Source organism: Mobula hypostoma, chromosome 3 (genome assembly GCF_963921235.1).
Source record: "Mobula hypostoma chromosome 3, sMobHyp1.1, whole genome shotgun sequence".
Classification (NCBI taxonomy): domain Eukaryota; kingdom Metazoa; phylum Chordata; class Chondrichthyes; order Myliobatiformes; family Myliobatidae; genus Mobula; species Mobula hypostoma.
In genome coordinates, this window is record NC_086099.1 from 126,851,706 (window position 1) to 126,871,852 (window position 20,147).

The 20,147-nt window shown below is 43.5% G+C and overlaps 1 protein-coding gene across 1 annotated transcript in view; it reads right to left on the minus strand.

The window, feature by feature from the left end:
* The window catches only part of LOC134343535 (synaptotagmin-6-like), a 486,430-nt gene that overhangs the window by 152,946 nt on the left and 313,337 nt on the right, over positions 1-20,147 (minus strand). Inside the window, exon 3 of the mRNA XM_063042281.1 lies at positions 8,458-9,016. Coding sequence (XP_062898351.1) covers positions 8,458-9,016 — 559 coding nt within the window. The remainder of the gene's footprint in view (positions 1-8,457; positions 9,017-20,147) is intronic.

Here is a 20,147-nt window from a genome sequence, read left to right on the forward strand (position 1 = left end):
ATATCCACTGTGCTTTAACTGTTTTGTTTCAATTCTGAGGAGGTACTGATGTGAAGTATGTGAAAATTTCCAGATGTAACCGGGATTCATTATATAGTTGTTTGCCTTTTCAGCCGATATACCTTTTGTGTGTCAAACACACTGCAACCAACTTGCCAACTGTTTAGTTTAATCAGTTCATGCTCATTTTTACACCGACAATGCAGTATATTTGTGTTGGCTTGCTTTCAACCTTTATGTGTTATTGACTTTATCTAAAGCACAGAGCGAAAAGAGAAATTCCTTGCTCGTCATCACCTACTGGAGAGAAGCTCTCTGCTCACCAGGACCATAAGACCATAAGACACAGGAACAGAATTTGGCCATTTAGTCCATCAGTTGTGCTCTGCCATTCCAATATCATCGCTGATTTATTATCCCTCTCAACCCTATTCTTCTGCCTTCTCTGCATAACTTTTGATCCCCTGACTAATCAAGGACTTATCAACATTTGCTTTAAATATACCCAATGACTTGGCCTTCATAGCCATCTGTAGCAACAAGTCACCACCCTCTGGCTAAAGAAATTAATCTTCATCACTGTTTAAATGGACAACCCCCTATTCTGAGTCTGTGCCCTCTGGTCCTAGACCCACCTACTGGAGGAAACGCCCGCTCCACATCAACTCTTTCTACACCTTACAATATTCAATAGGTTTCAATAAGATCTGCCCTCATTCTTCTAAACTCCAGGCAACACTTTCATTCTTGGAACCATTCTCATGAAATTCCTCTGGACCCTCTCCAATACCAGCATGTCTTTTCATAGATAAGGGGCCCAAAACTGCTTAGAACATTCCAAGGCAGTCTGGCCAATGTCTTATAAAGCCTCAACATCACATCCTTGCTCTTGTATTCTAGTTCTTTCAACATGAAAGATAACATTGCATTTGACTTCCTTCCTTATCAACCTGCAAGTTAACCTTTAGGGAATCCTCCATAGGGACTCCTACGCCCCTTTGCACCTCTAATTTTTGCATTTTCCCCACTTTAGAAAATAGTCTATGTGTTTATTCCTTTTACCAATGTGCATGACCATGCACTCCCCTACACTATATTCCACCTGCTATTCCATTACCATTCTCTCAATCTGTCCAGGTCCTTGTGCAGACTCCCTGCTTTGTCAAGAGCATCTGCTTCTTCAGCTATCTTTGTATCATTTGCAAACATGGCCACAAAGCCAGCAAATCCATCATTCATGCTGTTGACAGAGAATATGTGAAGAAGTGGTCCCAATATGCCATTAATCACCAGCAGCCAATCTGAATAGGCCCCCTTTGTTCCCACTGTTTGCCTTCTGACATTCAGCCAATCTTCTGTCCATGCCTGTAACTTTCTTGTAATATCATGGGCTCTTACCTTATTAAATAGTTTCATGTGTCGCATCTTGTCAAATGCCTTCTGAAGATCCACGTAAACAGCATCCACTGACTCTCCTTTGTCTTTCCCACTTGTTATTTCCTCAAAGTGTTCCAACCGATTTTTCAGTCAAAATTTCCCCTTGCTGAATTTGCCCTACTTCATCAAGTGCCTCCAAATACTCCAAAACCTCATGAGCTTCAATATCTGCCCAATCACTGAATCAGGCTAAATGACCTATAATTTCCTTTCTTCTACCTCCTTCCTTTCTTAAAGAGTGGAGTGATAGTTGCAATTCTACAATCCTCCAGAACCACTGCAGAATCCAATGATTCTCGAAAGATCACTAACAATGCCTTCACAATCTCTTCAGCCATCTCTTTCAGAACCCTAGGATGTGGTCCATCTGATTCAGGTGACCTTTCTACCTTCTAACCTTTCAGCTTCCAAAGGACCTTTTCATTAATAAGAGTAACTACACGCACTTCTGCCCCTTGATACTCTTGAATTTCTGATATACTGTTACTGTCTTCCACAGTGAAAACTTTTCCACTATACTTATTAAGTTTGTCCTCCATTTCTTTGCCCCACATTACTACCTCTCCAGCATCATTTTCCTATTATCCAATATCCACTCTCACCTCTCTTTTACTCTTTGTATTGTTACGTACCCCGTAACTGGGTTGTCAAACCAGCAGAAATGGAACACTCGTTGGAGTCTGTGATTACTAGAAACTAATAAAGTTTTATTAAAAAAATAAGTAATACAGTACAATAACCGCAAGGATATCAATGTAACAGGTTAGCAATGATAGTGTACACATATACACAGAAATAGGGAAATAGGAATCAACCAAGCTCTATCGCAGTCTAGGGGTAAAATGATCAGTCTTAAGGTGAAGCAGAGTTCAGTTCAGTCTAGTGTAGTTCAAAGTAATTGCTGTTGTTGTGCCATTGGGGGGAGAGAGAGAGACGGAGTGACAGATACAGTTGAGGTTTCAGGCAAATCTTTCAAGGCCTTCTGATCCCGTTGTGGTCACCGACTGTGACCCCTCTGTTCCGGATGCGATCGTTCTTCCATGGTGAACCTGGCACCCAGGCAAGGGCAGACACACAACAGGTTCCCACTGTTTGTACCTTTACACCCTGTGAGCCTCTGACCGATTCCCATGAATCAGTCCTCCAAACTCCCACCAACTTGTGGGGCACAAGGCTCTTTCCAGGGTCTCATGGCGTGTGTTCTGTGCCTTAGCAAACTCGCTATTTTATCCCCCCCCACCAATGGGGTATCACCTGTCCATCAAACTTCACACTTCCTATTGTCTCAGCAGGATTGTTAATGAACAGTTCAGGTTCAGAGCAAACTGTCTGTGGCAGACGCCAACATACTGAATTATGTGTCTCTCTCTCTCGTTATCTCTCTCTTCTCTCTTATTAGCATTTTGAATGGCTCTCCTTTGTCTCTCGTTACCTCTCTCTCATTAACAGCATCCATTCCGCTTGGCTTCACACATGACAATACATATCTGAAAAAACTTTTTGTAACACCCTTTATATTATTAGCTAGCTTACCTTCATACTTCATCTTTTGTCTCCTTATGGCTCTAGTTGCTTTCTGTTGGTTTTTAAAAGCTTCCCAATCCTCTGACTTTCCACTAATTTTGCTATATTATATATCCTCTTTTTTGCTGTTATGCTGTCTTTGACTTTCCTTGTCAGCCATGGCTGCCTCATCCTCCTGTTAGAACACTTCTTTATCTTTGGAATGCCTCCATCCTGCTCCTTTTGAATTGCCCCCAGAAACTCCAGTCATTGATGTTCTGCCATCATCTTTGCTCGTGTCCCTTTACAATCAATTTTAGTCAGTTTCTCTCTCATGCCTCTGTAATTCCTTTTACTCAACTGTAATACAGAAACTGCTGGGTGAATCAATCATATTGTGATCACTCCCTCCAAAAAGTTCCTTTACCTTAAGCTGCCTAATCAAATCTGGTTCATTAAACACATCCAATCAACAATTGTGGGCTCAACTACAAGCTGCTCTAAAAAGCCATCTTGAATACATTCAACAAATTCCCTCTCGTGGGATCCAGCACCAACCTGATATCCCAATCTAACTGCATATTGAAATTCCCCATGATTACTGCAACATTGACCTTTTTACATGCCTTTTATGTTTCCCATTGTAATTTGTAGTCCACATTCTGGCCAATGTTCGGAGGCTTGTATGTAACTCACATCAGTGTCTTTTACCCTTGCAGCTTCTGACTCTGCCCACAAGAATTCTAAATCTTCCAAAAGTATGTCACCTCTTTCAAATGATTTTCTGGTAACTTGATTTTATGTTTTTACCAATAGAGCCACCACCGCCACCACCCCCCCACCCCCGCCAACTTACCTGCCTGTCGTTTGATAAAATGTGAATCCTAGGATGTTAAGCTCCCAGTTATGATTTTCTTTCGGCCACAAGTCTTACCTGCCAGTACCTAACTGTACTACAAGATAATCTACCTTATTTCGTATCAACTACAGGTTTGGATTAAACTGCCCCTGTAATTTGTGTTTACTGTCAGCGCCTTAGAACCATATATCTATCACCCGTACCAGTATGTCATCACACGCCTTCTCTGAAGTGTGAGAACAAAACCAGCTGAAATAGGCAAAAGTGATTAGCAGCAGACATTAATTGCAGAGGCAAACAGCAGCTTCTATTTACATAGCCTACCACAGCAGTAAAAAGCAGCAAGGTGTTTCAGAGAGTTGTGATCAAACACTGGCAATCTGTGGCTGGAAAGCAGCACAGAAATGTGCAGGTGTAGAACTGATGACAACAACGATTGACGTGTGAAGTCATTATGTAAATAAATCTATCATGCAACTCTGAATATTTCATTCAAGATGATTTATGTCTGAGTAATCATATGAGTAAACTTTATTTGTACAGTACTGTGCAAAAGTGATACACACACACACACACACACACACACACATACATATATATATATATATATAAATATAAGGTGCCTAGGAGTTTTGCACAGCACTGTACATATTCGTCAATGTGGAGTGGAGAGTGAGCTTGTAAATCTGGCAGGAGCAAAGGACGTTGGGCATGCAGAAGGCGGTGCACTAGCAGAAAGGTGCAGGACAGGTGGCAGAGAAGGGATGGCAGAGGTATGGGGTGGCATGGATCAGACATACCCAGCCCTGAGACACCAGGCAAAGTAATTTGATTCCAAACAATTAGGTTATTGATCATTACAGGATGGCTCTCTGGTGCTTCCCACTCCCTCCCCTTTCCCTGACCCCGTCCCACTCTCTGCACACAACTGAATCAGGTCTATCGTCACTCACATACATCATGAAATTTGTTTTTCTTGTGGCAGCAATACATAAAATTACTACAGTACCATGCAAAAGGCTTAGGCACCCAGCTACATATATGTGCCTAAGACTTAAGCACAGTCCTGTATTATACCTTTGCACAAGAAAACTGCTATGAATATTGCACTGTACCTGTTGGGACACACTGACATAGATAGTGTGCAGTGTGTTGTCTAATGGAGCTGTAATAGGGTCACTGGCTTGGGACACTGAAGTTTTCTGGTCATGACTACAGCCCAACAAGCTATCACCAATTAAACCGCAAGTTTAAATACTTAGCTAAGAAGCAAGATACATTATTGCCCATTTTTCATCTTTAAACTGCTCACAAAAGCAATTTTAAACTGATTAGATTATAGGTGAAATCACATCCTTCAGGTAATTAACTTAGACATTTCTGTTCATAATTTGTCTTCCTGTTTTTATTATTTTTCCAGCATCAGACACATGCTTAATAATGGTTAAGTTTGCTGTCCTTTAACAATACAAACTAGAACATCTGGGTCCAATTCAGAATCTCTAATGGATAATCACACACAAAAAAAAACCTATAAGCACTTTGCACTACATTTTCAAAGGAGTAATTAATTAAAGGAACACACATAAAATGCTCAGGGAACTCAGTAAGTCAGGCATCATCTATGCTCGTTCATTTGTTCTTTATATGCCATGTCGTATGTTCTTTCTATAACCAAGGTTGTTCTTGGCAAATTTTTCTACAGAAGTGATTTGCCATTGCCTTCTTCCGGGCAGTGTCTTTACAAGATGGGTGATTCCAGACATTAGCAATACTCTTCGGAGATTGTTTGTCTGGCGATAGAGGTTGTAAAACCAGGACTTGAGATGGGCAGTGACTCTACAAGACTTTACGCATATCATACAACAGCGCACAGAATGAATGAATGAGGATAGGCTCAAGCATCAAACTAGTCCTCTCAATGGCTTTTCTTTTCAAGAGGAAGAATCTTTCCTTGTGCCAATTGTCAGTTGGCCAACTGAAGTGAACTTGAACCCAAAACAAGGAGGAGAAGATAGCAGAGCAATCATTTATTTGTTATTTATCAAGTAGGGTGTCATGCACAATCCTGATTTGATGGAGACGGACGTGAGAGCACGGAGGAACATCTGGTGAAACTTCTGAAATGCCTTCTTCGCTGCTACTGCTACTGTGACTGTGTGGTCCAGAATCTCCGGAGGAGAAGGCCCCGAGTCCTCGGCTTTGCTTGTTGCTCGGCGGCTGGGGCGGGGTCGAGGTGCTCAGCAGAGGATGGTGCTCGGAGAGGCTGTATCGGAGGGGCTGGTCAGAGGCTCGAAGTTTTCATACGGACTCAGAGTCGGCTGTGGTTGGGTGCTTCCAGTGGTGCTGCATCGGCAAGTTGGTGGCACTTAGAGGTTCAAGGCAGGGAGAGTTTCGCCCTTCTACCTCCTGCGTGAGATGATGAGTCTATCGGGACCTTGAGATTTTTTTACTGTGCCCATGGTCTGCTCTTTATCAAATTATGCTATTGCTTTGCACTGTTGTAACTATATGTTATAATTATGTGGTTTTGTCAGTTTTAGTCTTGGTTTGTCCTTTTTTTGTGATATTCTGGAGGAACATTGTATCATTTTTTAATGCATGCATTTCTAAATGACAATAAGCGAGAACTGAGTGTCGTCATAATCTAAAAAAACAACCAAAAGTACTTACCCATCAACATGTCATTAAGTAGCAAGAGATACTGATGTTGATAGGAGAACATAACTCCTCACTATTTCCATATATTAATACAAATATAATGCTTGAGAATATAACCAAAAGATAATCAAGGAAATGATAGCTAATTGACAATGTCATTTTGGGGGGAGCTGAGGTGATTTTCTGATGTTGGAAATTTACAACACAGTCAAATATTTTCCAGTATTTGAACGCCCAGCTCATAACTAGAACTTCACAAACCAAGTAAAATCTGAAATAAAGCAGTGGCAGTGATGAGAGGAAGTGAAGCAAACATGTTAAAGCAAGGTGATCAGTTTAAAGTTTCCTCTATTTTACATGCCTTTTTCTCAATGATCATCTTCTACTTAGGTCCTCAGTATAATTTCATGAGTTACTAAAAAAGGGAACAATAGCTGTCCAGCTGAAACCTACAACTGAAGTACTTGATCAAATAAAAGTGGTAAGTAAGTGTACCTACTGTAAGAACAGAGTAACATTTTCACAGAATTCGGATTGTAAAATTAGATTGCAGCACACTGTTCAAATTTATTGCAAAATAAACTTCCTGAAATCTGCAATTTTCTCTGTGTGCAGTAAACCACAAAAGAAATGGATCTGCACAATATTCTCCATTACACGTCTGATCATAATGTCCCCTGGCACTGTCACATATGCAGGCCTCTCATGCTGAACTAAATTGCCACAGCACTGCTCATGTATGTGCATGCTTCAGTAACACATAAAGAGGAGTCCCTAGTCCCGTACTGGGAGCCTGGTTCAGCTAGGTCTCGTGTAACTATAATCCTTATCATGCAATATCCCTGGCATACTTACTCACGGTCACCACCATTCCCCTCCTTCTGACTCCACCTTCCGTAACAGCAGCACCTCCTGCACTAACTTGCCAAACTTTCCGCAACCCACACTTGACTTTCCATCTGTTCCTCAAAATACCAACACCTTCCAGCTCACTCAGCTTCTCTCTAGAACCCCTTTTCCCACTCCTCCCGCCGACCTCTGCTCCCACCCAATTATTGCTCAGTGCCACTCCTTACCTACCAGTCCTCAGCACCCACAGCTTCAACTCCAGGCTGTGGTAGGACACGAAGCATCTTTCACCCTGCAACATTGATTCAGTTGTGCTCTCCACTTTGGATCTCAAATATCCTTACATCTTACCCCGCCTCCCCCATCGAGCAGAGGACACATACCACCAGGTTCAAGGACAACATTTATTCTGCTGCTCTATGACCATCAAGTGGTGTCTCAGTACAATGAGAAGGACTCTCGACCTTACAATCTATCTCATTATGCCCTTGCACCTTATTGTCTGCTGCACTGCACTTTCTCTGTAACTGTGATCCTTCATTCTGCATTCTGTTACTGTTTTCTCTCATTAGGTATCAATCTACAGATATGATTGATTAATTAATTAATTTGCTGAGACAGAGCAGGATATAAGCCCTTCAACAACACCCTGATTTAATCCTAGCTTAATTATGGGACAATTTACAATGACCAATTAGCCTACCAACCAGGAGGTCTTCGCACCACGGAAGGAAACCAGAACGCCCGGAGAAAATCTACACAATCACAGGGAGAATGTACAAACTCCCGGGTTGCTTGGAATGGAAAGTGTTGTGCTAACTACTATGGAATCATGCTGCTTAGGTGGCATGCAAAGCAAGTTTTTTTCACTGCAAGGGTGACAATGATAAACCAATTTACTAATTTTTACCTTACAGGCTGCGGTCTGAGTCCGATTCAACGTCCTGGGGTATCTATATAGGCAAATAAGGCTAGGCAGTGTGCAGAATGAGATTCTAGTTTGTAATCACCTGTGCTGTGCCATCTCTCAAAGAATTTTCTACTTCACTTTGTACCACACTTACACCTCCTGACCTGGCGGCAAGTTTATTCATCTCAGAACACTTTATTTCTGCAAACAGCATAGGAAAATGGTCTCCAGTACTCACAGTTGTGGCATACTGAATGTCCTTCCAGATGGAGGTATCCCTGGAGAGATCAGAGGCCTCAAACAGGTTCTCTAAAATCACCTCCCCAATCATGTCATGTCTAGAGAACCTGTCAAAGTCATACACGCTCAAGTGTAGCTTTCTGTTGGTGAGTTCCTCATATGACACTGGAAACTGGAAACTTTCATCGAATGTAGGATTGAGTGTCTTTCTGTGAACTCGTGTCTGGAACTTCCTTTTCCGATCGGGGAGAAGGTAAATTTTTACATATGGGTCCGAGCTTCCACAGAAGTCCTTTGCAGGCAGGTCAAAAGCCTTGAGGATTGTAACAATCAGCATTTCATTCTCATAGTCGTATTTTAGCGTGAAGTTGATTTTCCCGCAGGTTTTCCCAGCTTCTTTCTTTGTATCTTCAGAGTCCAGAGATTTCTGTTTGTAGAGCTCCGGTTTGATCCGTCCAATGCTTGTGGCTTGTTCCTTGTATGGTAAGGAGTCGGTGCTGAAATCAACACTGGACACATGCATCTGCCTTGGCAAGTGTCGCTTAAAAGAGCTGTGCCTAGAGAAAATAATCAAAATAGAATCACTCAGTGGTAAGGATAAGATTAAAGGAATTGCATTTATATCACAGCTTTCACAATTTAAGGGATTCTATAGGTGACAAAACAAACATTGAATGTCGTTGTCTTCATATTCTCAGAATTCCAGCAGCCAATAGGAGCACAGCAAAACGTCTCAAACTGCAAAAAGGAGATAATCAGAAAATGGATTTTCCTGCTACTGGTTCAGAGAAACATATTGGCTAGGAAATTGGGGAGAATTACAGGGGCTTCTTTGAAATAATAGCCATGGATCTTTGGTGATTTAACATCTTATCTGAAAAGCAACGCTCTAGATCGGGGTCCCAACCTTTTGTATGCCATAGACCCCTACCATTAATTGAGGGGTTCGTGGACCCCAGGTTTGGAACCCTTGCTCTAGACCTTGCTTCCTCCAAGGCGTTCTTTTAAACTTATCTTCTGATAAAACTTTTAATTAATCGCCTGGCTTGATGGGCTTAGAGTCAAATTTTCTTTGAGTGTGTTCCTGCAAAACATGTTGGAGATTATAGCAGAGTAATTCTGCTCCATGAAGTTATTGTTGTTGTTGAATTAATCCACAGAAGGGTTTTGATGCCTTGCATTTACGGAAAGTAAACAGGATGATGAGTTATATTTCAGAAGATGAAACCTGAGACATTTCATTACATGGCTGAGCTGTGTTGCCTTTACAGAGAAAGATGGCATGAGAAGCAGAGCAGGTCAATTCTTCTGCTTCTACATTCATAGATCATTTAGTCCAAGAGCACTGCCAAAGATACCAAGTCTGGTCAAAAATAAACCTTTTAGATGTATGTGCCACCTTACTGTAGTGAAACATCTTAAATCACTGTGTGCATAATAGATTAATTCTGAAGTCCAGAAAATTTTACATAGACAGATGTGATAGCCATGGCAATCAACCACAAATGGGCATTAGAGAAGAGAGGACAGTGGGTACATTTTCAGTAACGCTGGCTGAAGTAGTATTGCCAAACATGGAAATATCCCTTCTCCCTTCTTTGCCATGTGCCCTGTTCCAGAACAGACAGCCAACCTCCTGCCTGAAGACATATTGAAAATACTCCAAAGCACACCGACAATAATGATATTAGATGTGCTTATAGAAGGCAGCGGCATGAGGAATTTTACATAAGGAATTTGAGAAAAATATGTGAAATGTAATCACAAATTCAGACAAGAGGAAGCAGCCTTACAATCTTCACGCCTTTGCTAATCTTTTGGAAGTGTAAACTAGCTATTTTTTATTTTTCATTTCCTTCAGGCCAAAAGTGCCTGACACCCAATACACCCATGTGACCAATTAGCCTACTAACCTGTACCTCTTTGGAATGTGGGAGGAAACCAGAGCACCTGGAGCAAACCCACACGGTCACAGGGAGAACTTACAAACTCCTCACAGGCAATGGGAATTAAGCCCTGATTTCTGGCACCGTAATAGCATTACGCTCACAGCTACGTAACTGTAATAACATTACACTAACAGCTACGTAACTATAATAGCATTACGCTATCTGTGATTGTGCCACCCTATTAGTCCAAATCCTCTGCACTGTCTCCTTGCTCTGTCACTTTGACTTTCACTATCTGTCCAATTACTGTTTTGAAATGTAATATTGAAACAGCTTCCATCACAAATCACAGAAGTGTAACAATTTTACCTTAAATGTACATCCTTTGACAACTGTAGAAGTAATTTTCCTCGATGTATCATGTCCCATATCTTTTCTTCTATTAAGTTTCCATTTGCCTTCTCTTCCATGAGGAAAAGAGTCCAAGCTTCTCCAGGTTACATGTACTATTGGTGTAAAGGACAAGAAGGTGGGTTGCACCTGAATTGGAGGAGGACCAATGTCCACGCAGGGAATTTTGTTAGTGCTACCCAGGAGCATTTAAAATAGGAATGAATACCCAGAATGACTGCGCAACAGGCAGAAAGTCTGATTCACTTGTAGAAAATAGGGTTGGCAGGTCCAGAGGAAAGAGAAGGCAGAGATATGAAGGGAAGTACAAGAGGCTGTTAGATTTAATTACATTTACTTCCATGCAAAGAGCCTGACAGGTAAGATGAATGAGGTCTAATTGTGGACACCGAGATAAGCTAGAGGTACTCTAATACATTAATCGGCTGCTGCCCCACTTTATCTGCCAGTGGTAGATAACATAATGGGAAAATGGGGCTGGCATTTGTGTTTCTGGACCATCTGTAGTCTGCCTAGCAGACAAGAGCCGATAGGCTTTGAAAAAGGAACAGTGATATCAGGGATAGAACATTGAACTATATATACTGTATATGTTTTCTAAATTTACATTAACTCCCTGTCATTGCAACACTTAATTTCAGGCAGTGAAGGAAAAACCCAGCCTAATTTCTCATTCAGAAGAATAATGAGCACCACTGTGCAGTGTACTCCTAATGCTACCGCAGCAACAACAGCTTATGCTCAATCACACCTCCAAACTCTGAGACAGGAAGGTGCAGCTATCTTCAAATTAGAAAAGCTAATGTTCTTCTATTATCATGTGAATAGCTGGCAAAAATAAATCCGAAGTTAAAAATGTTAAACATTAGAAGGAGGTAAAATGTGAAAACGGAGGAGATGGAGCATAAGGGCAGCTGTGGGCTGAGAAATAAATGGTACTGAAATGAGCAAATTTGAAGCTATAAGTAGTTCTGCTGCATATGTTCAGGGAATCTCACCACTGAATCATTAACAAAACAACTTCAATACAAATATCCGTGCTGGGAAGTTTAAGCTGTACAGTATTCCTTACTGTAGATCCTGAGAACTGTTTGCTTTATGCCATAGCTGGAGGTCATATTGAGAAACATATTCACAGCAACTGCCCCCAAATCTCTACCTCCTTCATTAAATAATTTGTCCCCTCTCTCCATTTTCTCAGTTGTGCATGTTCAAGAGGGAATACCTATTATAGAAACTCATGTCTTAGTAATGTTTAACAAAGTTAATTTATAGTTTTCCACAATACGGATAGGCCATTTGTTGCCTGCCATTCTGTGGTAGGGGCACACAGGCTAGCAGTGGCGTGCAAGGAGAGAGACATTCTTCTGTGCAAAGTGACATACGGTATTGCGATTTGTAAATTTTGCTTGAAATGTTAATTTTGCATCAACTTGTTGTTATGTTTTGTAACTCCAAAACAAAAGTCATCGAAAAAAAACATGGAGCGGGGAATAATGTCTACTTTGTTTTCACTTTAGAGAGGCACACACTTATGATGTGGTGATGTAATGACATATGCCATTCACATACTTTTATATATAACCCGTAATTAATTTTTTAAGCAAAGAATACTTAATGAATATTACTCAAATATTAAATACACAACACTTCCTTCCTCTGCTTGTCACTCTACTTGCCCTGGTAAGACTTGTGGCTCTGAAACAACCCCAGGTTCCAGGGCCTCCTCTGTGGCGGTTGTAGGAGGTGACTCTGGGACTGCAGGAAGTGGTTCTAACAGCTCTGGACACCTTTTTTCTCTGCCAATTGACTCTTCTCCCATCAACTGATCAGCAAGTCATCCAGAAGACATCTCCACTGTGTAGGAGAGTGGTCCAGTTCTGTCCTTAATCTTCCTAAGTGCCCACTTTTGACCACCTCTGTAGTTCCCCACCAGGACTGCTTGTCCAAGCGTGAAACAGCAAACCTCCTTGTTTGAGGAGCCATCGATTTGTCTCAGCTGTTTGTCCTGCATACTTCTTCTGAGATTGGGTTTGAGGAGATCCAAGTATGAATACAAGGGACAACTCCGGAACAGCGTAGCTGGTGAGTTGTTGGTTGTGGAGTGTGCTACATTGTGATATGCAAGGAGGAAATTGGCGCGCTTCTGACTCAGTGTCTGTGTAGTATGTTCTGCTGACATTGATTGCAGTGTGTTCTATAGACTCCGGACAAATCTTTCTGCAAAGGCATTTGTAGCTGGGTGTACAGTGTAAGCGTAACAAGTCTTATTCCATTCATTTTCAGGAATGACTGAAAGTGGGCCGCAACAAACTAGTCAATTGTCACTAAGTGTTCTGGAACACAAGTCCTTGAAAGGAGGCTTTTCAACACATCAACGATGAACAAGGCTGTAGTGCAGACTACTGGGAACACTTCTGGCTTCTTTGTAGCTGGATCCACGACTACCAAAAAACTTGTGCTCAGGAATGGTCTGGTGAAATGAATCTTCTGCCATGGAAATGCAGGCCATTCTCAGAGATACAAAGACACTGCACTTGACATCTTCGGGACATGTTGGTAACCCCAAAGGTGCACGGCAAGCTAATCGACCTGCTGATCTATCCCAGACCACCAGACAAAATTTTGAGCCAATGCTTTCATTTTGAGCATGCCTAGATGACTGGTATATATCTCCTCCAACAGTTCAGCTTTCTGCTTGAATGGTAGAATAATTATCAATCCCCATGTAAAGCAAACCACAATCAAGGGCAGTTTCATCCCAGTGCAGATAAACATGGGGGAGCTGGAGTTTCTGCTGCACATTTCATCCATTTTTTGTTGCCATGTAGACCTAAGACAGTGTGGGGTCTTTTCTGGTTTCAATTTGCATTAGAAATACATCAAGAGGAGTGTCCTCTTTTGTAAATTTTTCAGGTACTTCCTTTTCCAAGGGTAAACAGGTTTATCCATCAGCATTTCCATGATTAGTTGTCCTCTTGAATTTGATCATCTAATTGTGTCCGCCAAGAAACAGAGCCCATCTCTGCATTTGTGCTGCTGCTGTTAGTGGAACACCCTTCTGTGGATTGAAAATGGACACCAGTAGTTGATGATCAGTAACGAGGGTAAGCTCTCTCCGGTACAAATACTGGCTGGAATGTTTTACACCCCAAACCAGACTCAAGGCCTCTCTGTCAATCTGTGCATAACAATTCTTTGTAGTGGTAAGGGAATGTGATGTAAAGGCTATGGGGCATTCACTTCTGTCACTCATAGCATGTGACATGACTGCACATATACCATAAGGCAAGGCATCACAGGCAAGCTTCACTAGATGATGTGGATTGAATTGTGTGAATAGTGTCTGTTGTCACCATTTCCTTTGTTTTTTTTGGAAAGCTACCTCACACTACTTTGTCTGTTGACATTTCATCCTAATCTCTAGTAATGATTTCAAGGCGTGGAGCATCGAAGCCAAGTCTGTCAGGAACCTGTTCTAGAAATTGACAAATCCTAAAATGACCTCAACTATGACACATTCTTTGGCTTTGGAGCATCCACCACTGCTTGAATTTTCTCAGCACACTTGATAATACTTGTGCATCAATGGTGTGACCACAGTAAGTGATGTTTGGTTTAAAGAATTCACAATTGCCACAACATGCACTGAGCCGATATTCTTCTAATCTCTTTAACATTGTCTTGAGATTTTGGAGAAGTATCCTCTCATCCATACCGGTAACAATTATGTCACCCAGAAAACACTGAGTGCCTGGGTAGCCTTGCAGCATCTGGTCGATAGGTTTCCGCCACAGTACAGGTGCAGATGCTGCTCAAAAAATAAGCCTATTATAGCAATAAAGCCCTTTGTGAGTGTTTATGGTGAAAAAACTTTGGATACTTCTTCTGTCTGTACATAGGCCTCAGCCAAGTCCACTTTGCTGAAGTGTTTCTCTTCAGAAAACTTTGCATTGATATGCTCTATGCTGGGCAAAGAGTATTGATCTACTTTCAGTCCTGGGTTGATGCTGACCTTAAAATCACAACAAAGCATACAGGGCCATTCTGCTTGGCTATTTGGGCCACTAGTGTTGCCCATGGGCCCCTCTTAATCTTGGAAAGAATTCCTTCAGCCTCCATGTGATCTATCACTGGTTATGTTATCATGGATGATGCAGGGAACGATGGATATGTAAAACTTGGGTGTGGTATTTTCATTTAACACTAGATATGTCTGAGTTCTCCAACATGAGCTTTAAAAACTATTGTGGTATCTTCCGGTACCTTTCTCAATTCTCTATTGCAGGTGATATGTCATGCAGATGGTGGATCAACCTCTGGTCAAGTTGTAGTTGTCTCGGCCACTCATGAGTCCACAATGCAGGCCCTCCTGTTATTACCACATATAAGCCCAATGTGGCTAGTTGGTTGTTCTATTTCGCTGTTACGAATGTTATTCCCACAGGAGTTATCTTTTCTCCAGTATAAGTTCTTAGTTGAATATCTGCAGGCTTCAGTTCAGAATCTTTGAAATGCGATTCAAATTCATTTTGTAGAATGACTGAAACAGCGAAGCCAGTGTCCAATACCATTTAAATTAATTTGCCGTTCACTTCTACAGTCAGCTTAATTGCTTGTCACATGTTATTTAACACTATGCAAATCTCAAGGCTGCTCAGTCCAGTGTCACTCTCATCATTATCAGATTTTTCTTCAACAGAATGCAGACTAGTGCTCTTTTTGAAACAGCAACTTGACTTTTTATCTTTTTCTTTTCCCTGTCTGCCCAACATGCTCTTTGTACGTGTCCTACTTTGTTGCATTTTCTGCTAGTTTTGCCTTTAAATCTGCAGTGAGCACTTGTCACAAGCTAACACAGTTTGCTCACGCTCACTTTCATCCCTGACTGAAACTCAATTGCGTCTCTGGCTGCGGTTTCTATTGATACTGCTCCTTTAAATGTGAGTTGTTCTTCAGTTAGGAGCAGTTTCTGAATACATTCTTGTAAGATTCCATAAACTAAACAATCTCTCAGTACATCATTTAAGCCCATTTCTGAACTGGCAAAGCTCAGACAATTTCTTCAATTCACTCATGTATGCTGAAATGGACTTCCCTTCCTTTTGGTTCTGTTTATGAAACCTAAAGCATTCTGCAATTTTGGTTCTAAATGTTCCTGCATTACATTCATGATATCCGCAAAGCTCATTTCAGCTGGTTTGGTTGGAGCAGTTAAACCTTGAAAGAAATCATATGCTCTTCCACCAATTGCATTCTGCAAACCAGGCACTCATTTCTCATTGGCTATTCCATTTGCTTTAAAATACTGCTCAATTTGTTCAGTATACATCACCCAGTTGTGTGTCTTGAAATCGGATGCATCTATCTTTCCGATGTAAACTGGTATTTCTGCTTTTTATTCATTTATTATTATCACCAGGTACTCACTGTATATGAACCCATGAATTTCATCTGCTTTCTGCTTTTTTAAAATCGACCATCTCTTCACTTCTGAAGAACAGGTGCTATGCTTTTTATTTTAAAACTTGAGAGTCTCTCTCCTCTTCTGAAGAAAAAAAATGTGCTGCACTTCAACAGGTTAGGGTTGCCACCTCAGGTTCGTTTTAAATCTTACTCATCACCACTGTTATGTTTTGTAACTTCAAAACATAAAACTCATTAAAAGAAAAACATAGAGCTGTGATTAATGTGTCTACCTCGTTCTTACTTTAGTGAGGTGCCCACGTATGATGTGGTAGCGTAATGACGTATGCCATTCGCGTGTTTGTTACCTATAACACACAATGAATTATTTATACAAACAAAGAATGCTTCATCAAGCCATATATTGTGGCACTCTGGGTGGGGGGGGGAGGGGGGAGGGTGACAACCCATTGCTGCATTTCTAATGACCAGTACTCTTTATTGTTCTTGTGTTAAAATGCTGTTGTGGGATAATGGTGTGAAGTTCCAGTTCATTTATTGTTACATTTTAGCTGAGGTTGTACAGTTACTGGCTTGTGTATTTGTGGGTCACACTACCTGTAATCAGGGTGTGTGATGGTTACCCACTCTCCCCTGTCTGTTTGAGACAGTTTGGGTTCACTGTCCAGGTCATGGTGCCTGGTCTGTTTTGTGTCTATCACAATAAAATAATTGCTGAGTTAACAAGCTTCCTCGTCTGTAATTATGGACCAAATTTGCGCAACATTGGTATCAGGAGTGGGATGTGAGATTGACGATGAGATTGAAGAGCTACGACCTTGGATAGAATGTCTTAAGCCCCGGGGATTAAGACGAGGGACTGAGCAGTATACCTCCTTCGCACCCATGTGCACAGCTTATGAAGACGAGACCCGGAGGGTGGACCTAAGAACCAAGCATCGTGCCTTCCCAGAGATGCCTGATGGAGCGAGCGCCATCGGGGGACAGAGCAGAGCGCATCACTTGCCTCCATTGCAACCCGCACCGGGGAACCCAAGATGCCATAGCCATGAGAGGATGGGCAAAGGGGCAGGAGAAAGACCAAAGGGCCTCAATGATTTGCACATCAAGATCAACCTGAAGCTCCCCAGATACAACAGCACCAGCCACCTGCAGTTTTACCTGGCGCAAGTCAAATTTGCCAAATGGCACAATGAGTGGAGCCCCATGGAGATGGCGGTGCACCTTGCCCTGGCACTGGAAGGAGATGCCCTGCAGGCTCTCCTTGATCTAATGCCGGTGGAGCAGCGTGACTACAGGGCCCCTGTAGTGGCGCTGGAGCAGCGTTTTGAGCAGAGGCCATTGGTGGAAGCAATGAGGGAAGAACTGTGCAGCAGACAGCGATGTGTGGGAGGAAGCCTGGGGGCACTGGCAGCCGATCTTCGCCACTGTGCTCGACACGGCTATCCCCAGTTCCCTCCCGTGACCTGGGAGGAGCTTGCCCTCCATGATGGCGAAGCACCTTCAGCAGCACGTTCGCCTGACTTCACTATCATCGCTGGTTGAGGCGGAGAGGGCAGAAGCAATTTTAGCCCCTCAAGCTGTTCCAGGCCCATCGTGAGCCTGGGCTTGTGTCACCGAGGCGGAGGAGGAAACAGACGAAGAGGAGCCTGTGAGGCAGGTCCAACCAACACCGTGTCAACCCTGCCACAGGCCACAAAATGATCTCTGCCCCACACCGGCACCACACCACAGCCCAACGTCCCCATCGGGAAACGCCGAGCGGGCAGCGCCACCCACATCCTCCAGCAGAACCCCTCCATTGTCACCCCTCTGGGTGGGCTGTTTGGGTGAAGAGCAAGGCTTATACGTGGACTGCGTGATGGAGGGCATCAGATGCCATGCGGTGGTGGACACGGGGACAACCATCACTATCATTCGTCCCGGTGTTCCTCCCAACACGGACCAACCATCCCCACCTGGGTGGACAACAATGGCAGTCCAGCTGGCTGCAGTCTACGGCGACTGTGCAGTGATGCAAGGGAATAGAAGGCTGTGGGGAAAAACACAGTGGAGCACGAGGTGTGCCATACCGACATCTGAGAGTCCTGCATCCTTGGCCTGGACCTGCTGTCCCGCTGGGCGGCTCGTGTGAATGTGTCGCGGGCAACACTTTACGACGGTGCTGAAGGCCTGGCTCTCCGGCTGGGCAGCTCCAGGAAGCAGTCCCAGCGGGGCAGCAACCACCGCCGGTTTTCACAGCGGCCCACGGCGGTGCAATGCACCCCGCGGCGGCCCAAAGCAACACAGCTGAACCACGGGCAGGTGACAGTGTTGGTGCTTAAGGTGACAGCCAGCGACAACCTCCCCAACATGGACCAGCAGCTGCACAACGAGCAGGTGAGCCATCCTGTGCTGGCCCGGATGAGGGAATGGCTGAGTGTGGGACGACGGCTGGAGTGGGCAGAGGTCTTCGCCCTGGACCCAAGACCAAAGCCCTATACTCACAGTGGGGAATGCTGGAGGTGCGTGATGGGTTGTTGTTCCGGCCATGCCAATTTTTCCGATAGTGACAGCCATCTCTTGCAGCTGGTGGTCCCCCGGGGGCTCTGTGCCACAATGCTGCACTCGGTGCGTGGGCTGGTTGGGGGCCAGACGTTTCGGAGTTGCAAAGACGTTGGGCATGAAAGCTTCTATTGGCCTGGGTACAGGCAGGATGTGAATCTGTTCGTGCACTGCTGCGATGCTTGCGCGTCCCAGAAGGGACTGGGCTGCCAGTCTGGGGTGCCAATGCAACAGTACATGGTGGGGACCCCGGTATGCGTCTACTGCCCATCCTGGAAGAAGGGGCTATCTCCCAGGCTTGGAAGCCACCGGAAGGGGCCGGGAGAGGTGCTTGACCATACCTTTGACGTGGTATACTGGATTCGGTTGCCTGAGCGGTAGAAGGCAGTCGTGCTGCACTGGAACCGGCTGGCACTGTGTCGGCCCTTGGCCATTACTAACCCAGCAAGGCTGAAGGGAGGAAGTAACACTCTGGGTGCCCTGCCTCTTGCCTCACACAAACAAGCAGCAGTGACGACACCCACCAGGACTTTTAGACTTTGCTATGGACTCTGGAGTTGCCGGGGATGGCTGACCCCTCTGAAGGGGGCAGTGTGATGCTCTGGGGGGAGTGTGGTCAACAACCTGCCCCCCTGTATTTCTAATGACAAGTACTGTTTATTGCTCTTGTGTTAAAATGCTTTTGTGTGACCTTGGTGGAGGTGGGGATGTTTCAGTTAATTTATTGTTACATTTTAGATTGGGTTAAACAGCTATTTACTTGTGTATTTTTGGGCCACCCTAACTGTAACCAGGGTGTGTGATGGTCACCTCGTCCCTATATGAGGCTGGTTGGGTTCACTCTTTGGGTCAAGGTGCTCGTTCTGTTTTGTGCTTATCACAGTAAAACAGCTGTTGAGTTAACAAGCTTCCTCGTCCGTCATTATGGACCAAATGCTCGCCACTATATTTACAATATTACTCAAATATTACTGAAATATTAAACACACAAAACTTGTGGTTCCTTAAGGTTGTTATAGATGGGAGTGGCGGTAGGGGATAAGCTCCCACTACCTATTAAATGCTTCTAATGGTATGCAGCTCAGATAGCTTGTGACAACTAAGTCCGTCTCCTGGCCTCCTGGCCTTCATGTGTGACTTAGCTGCTAAGCATGGCAGAACCATTTTTACTGACAGGAGAAGGGGCAAAGGGAGTTAATGGTGTCTGAAAACCATTCCCTGGGGCTCATCTGGAAAAAGGAAAACACTGATCTCAAACCTCTGTTTCCTCCCGGCTGTACCCAGTTGTGAGGAAGGCTTTGGGAGTAAACCTCAAGGGAAAAATATGAAACTGGAATCCCTAAGGCAGTCCTATGTTGAGTTCACTGCTGACTGGCTATTCCTGTGACACTGCTGTTGCCAAACTGTCTCGGTCTCT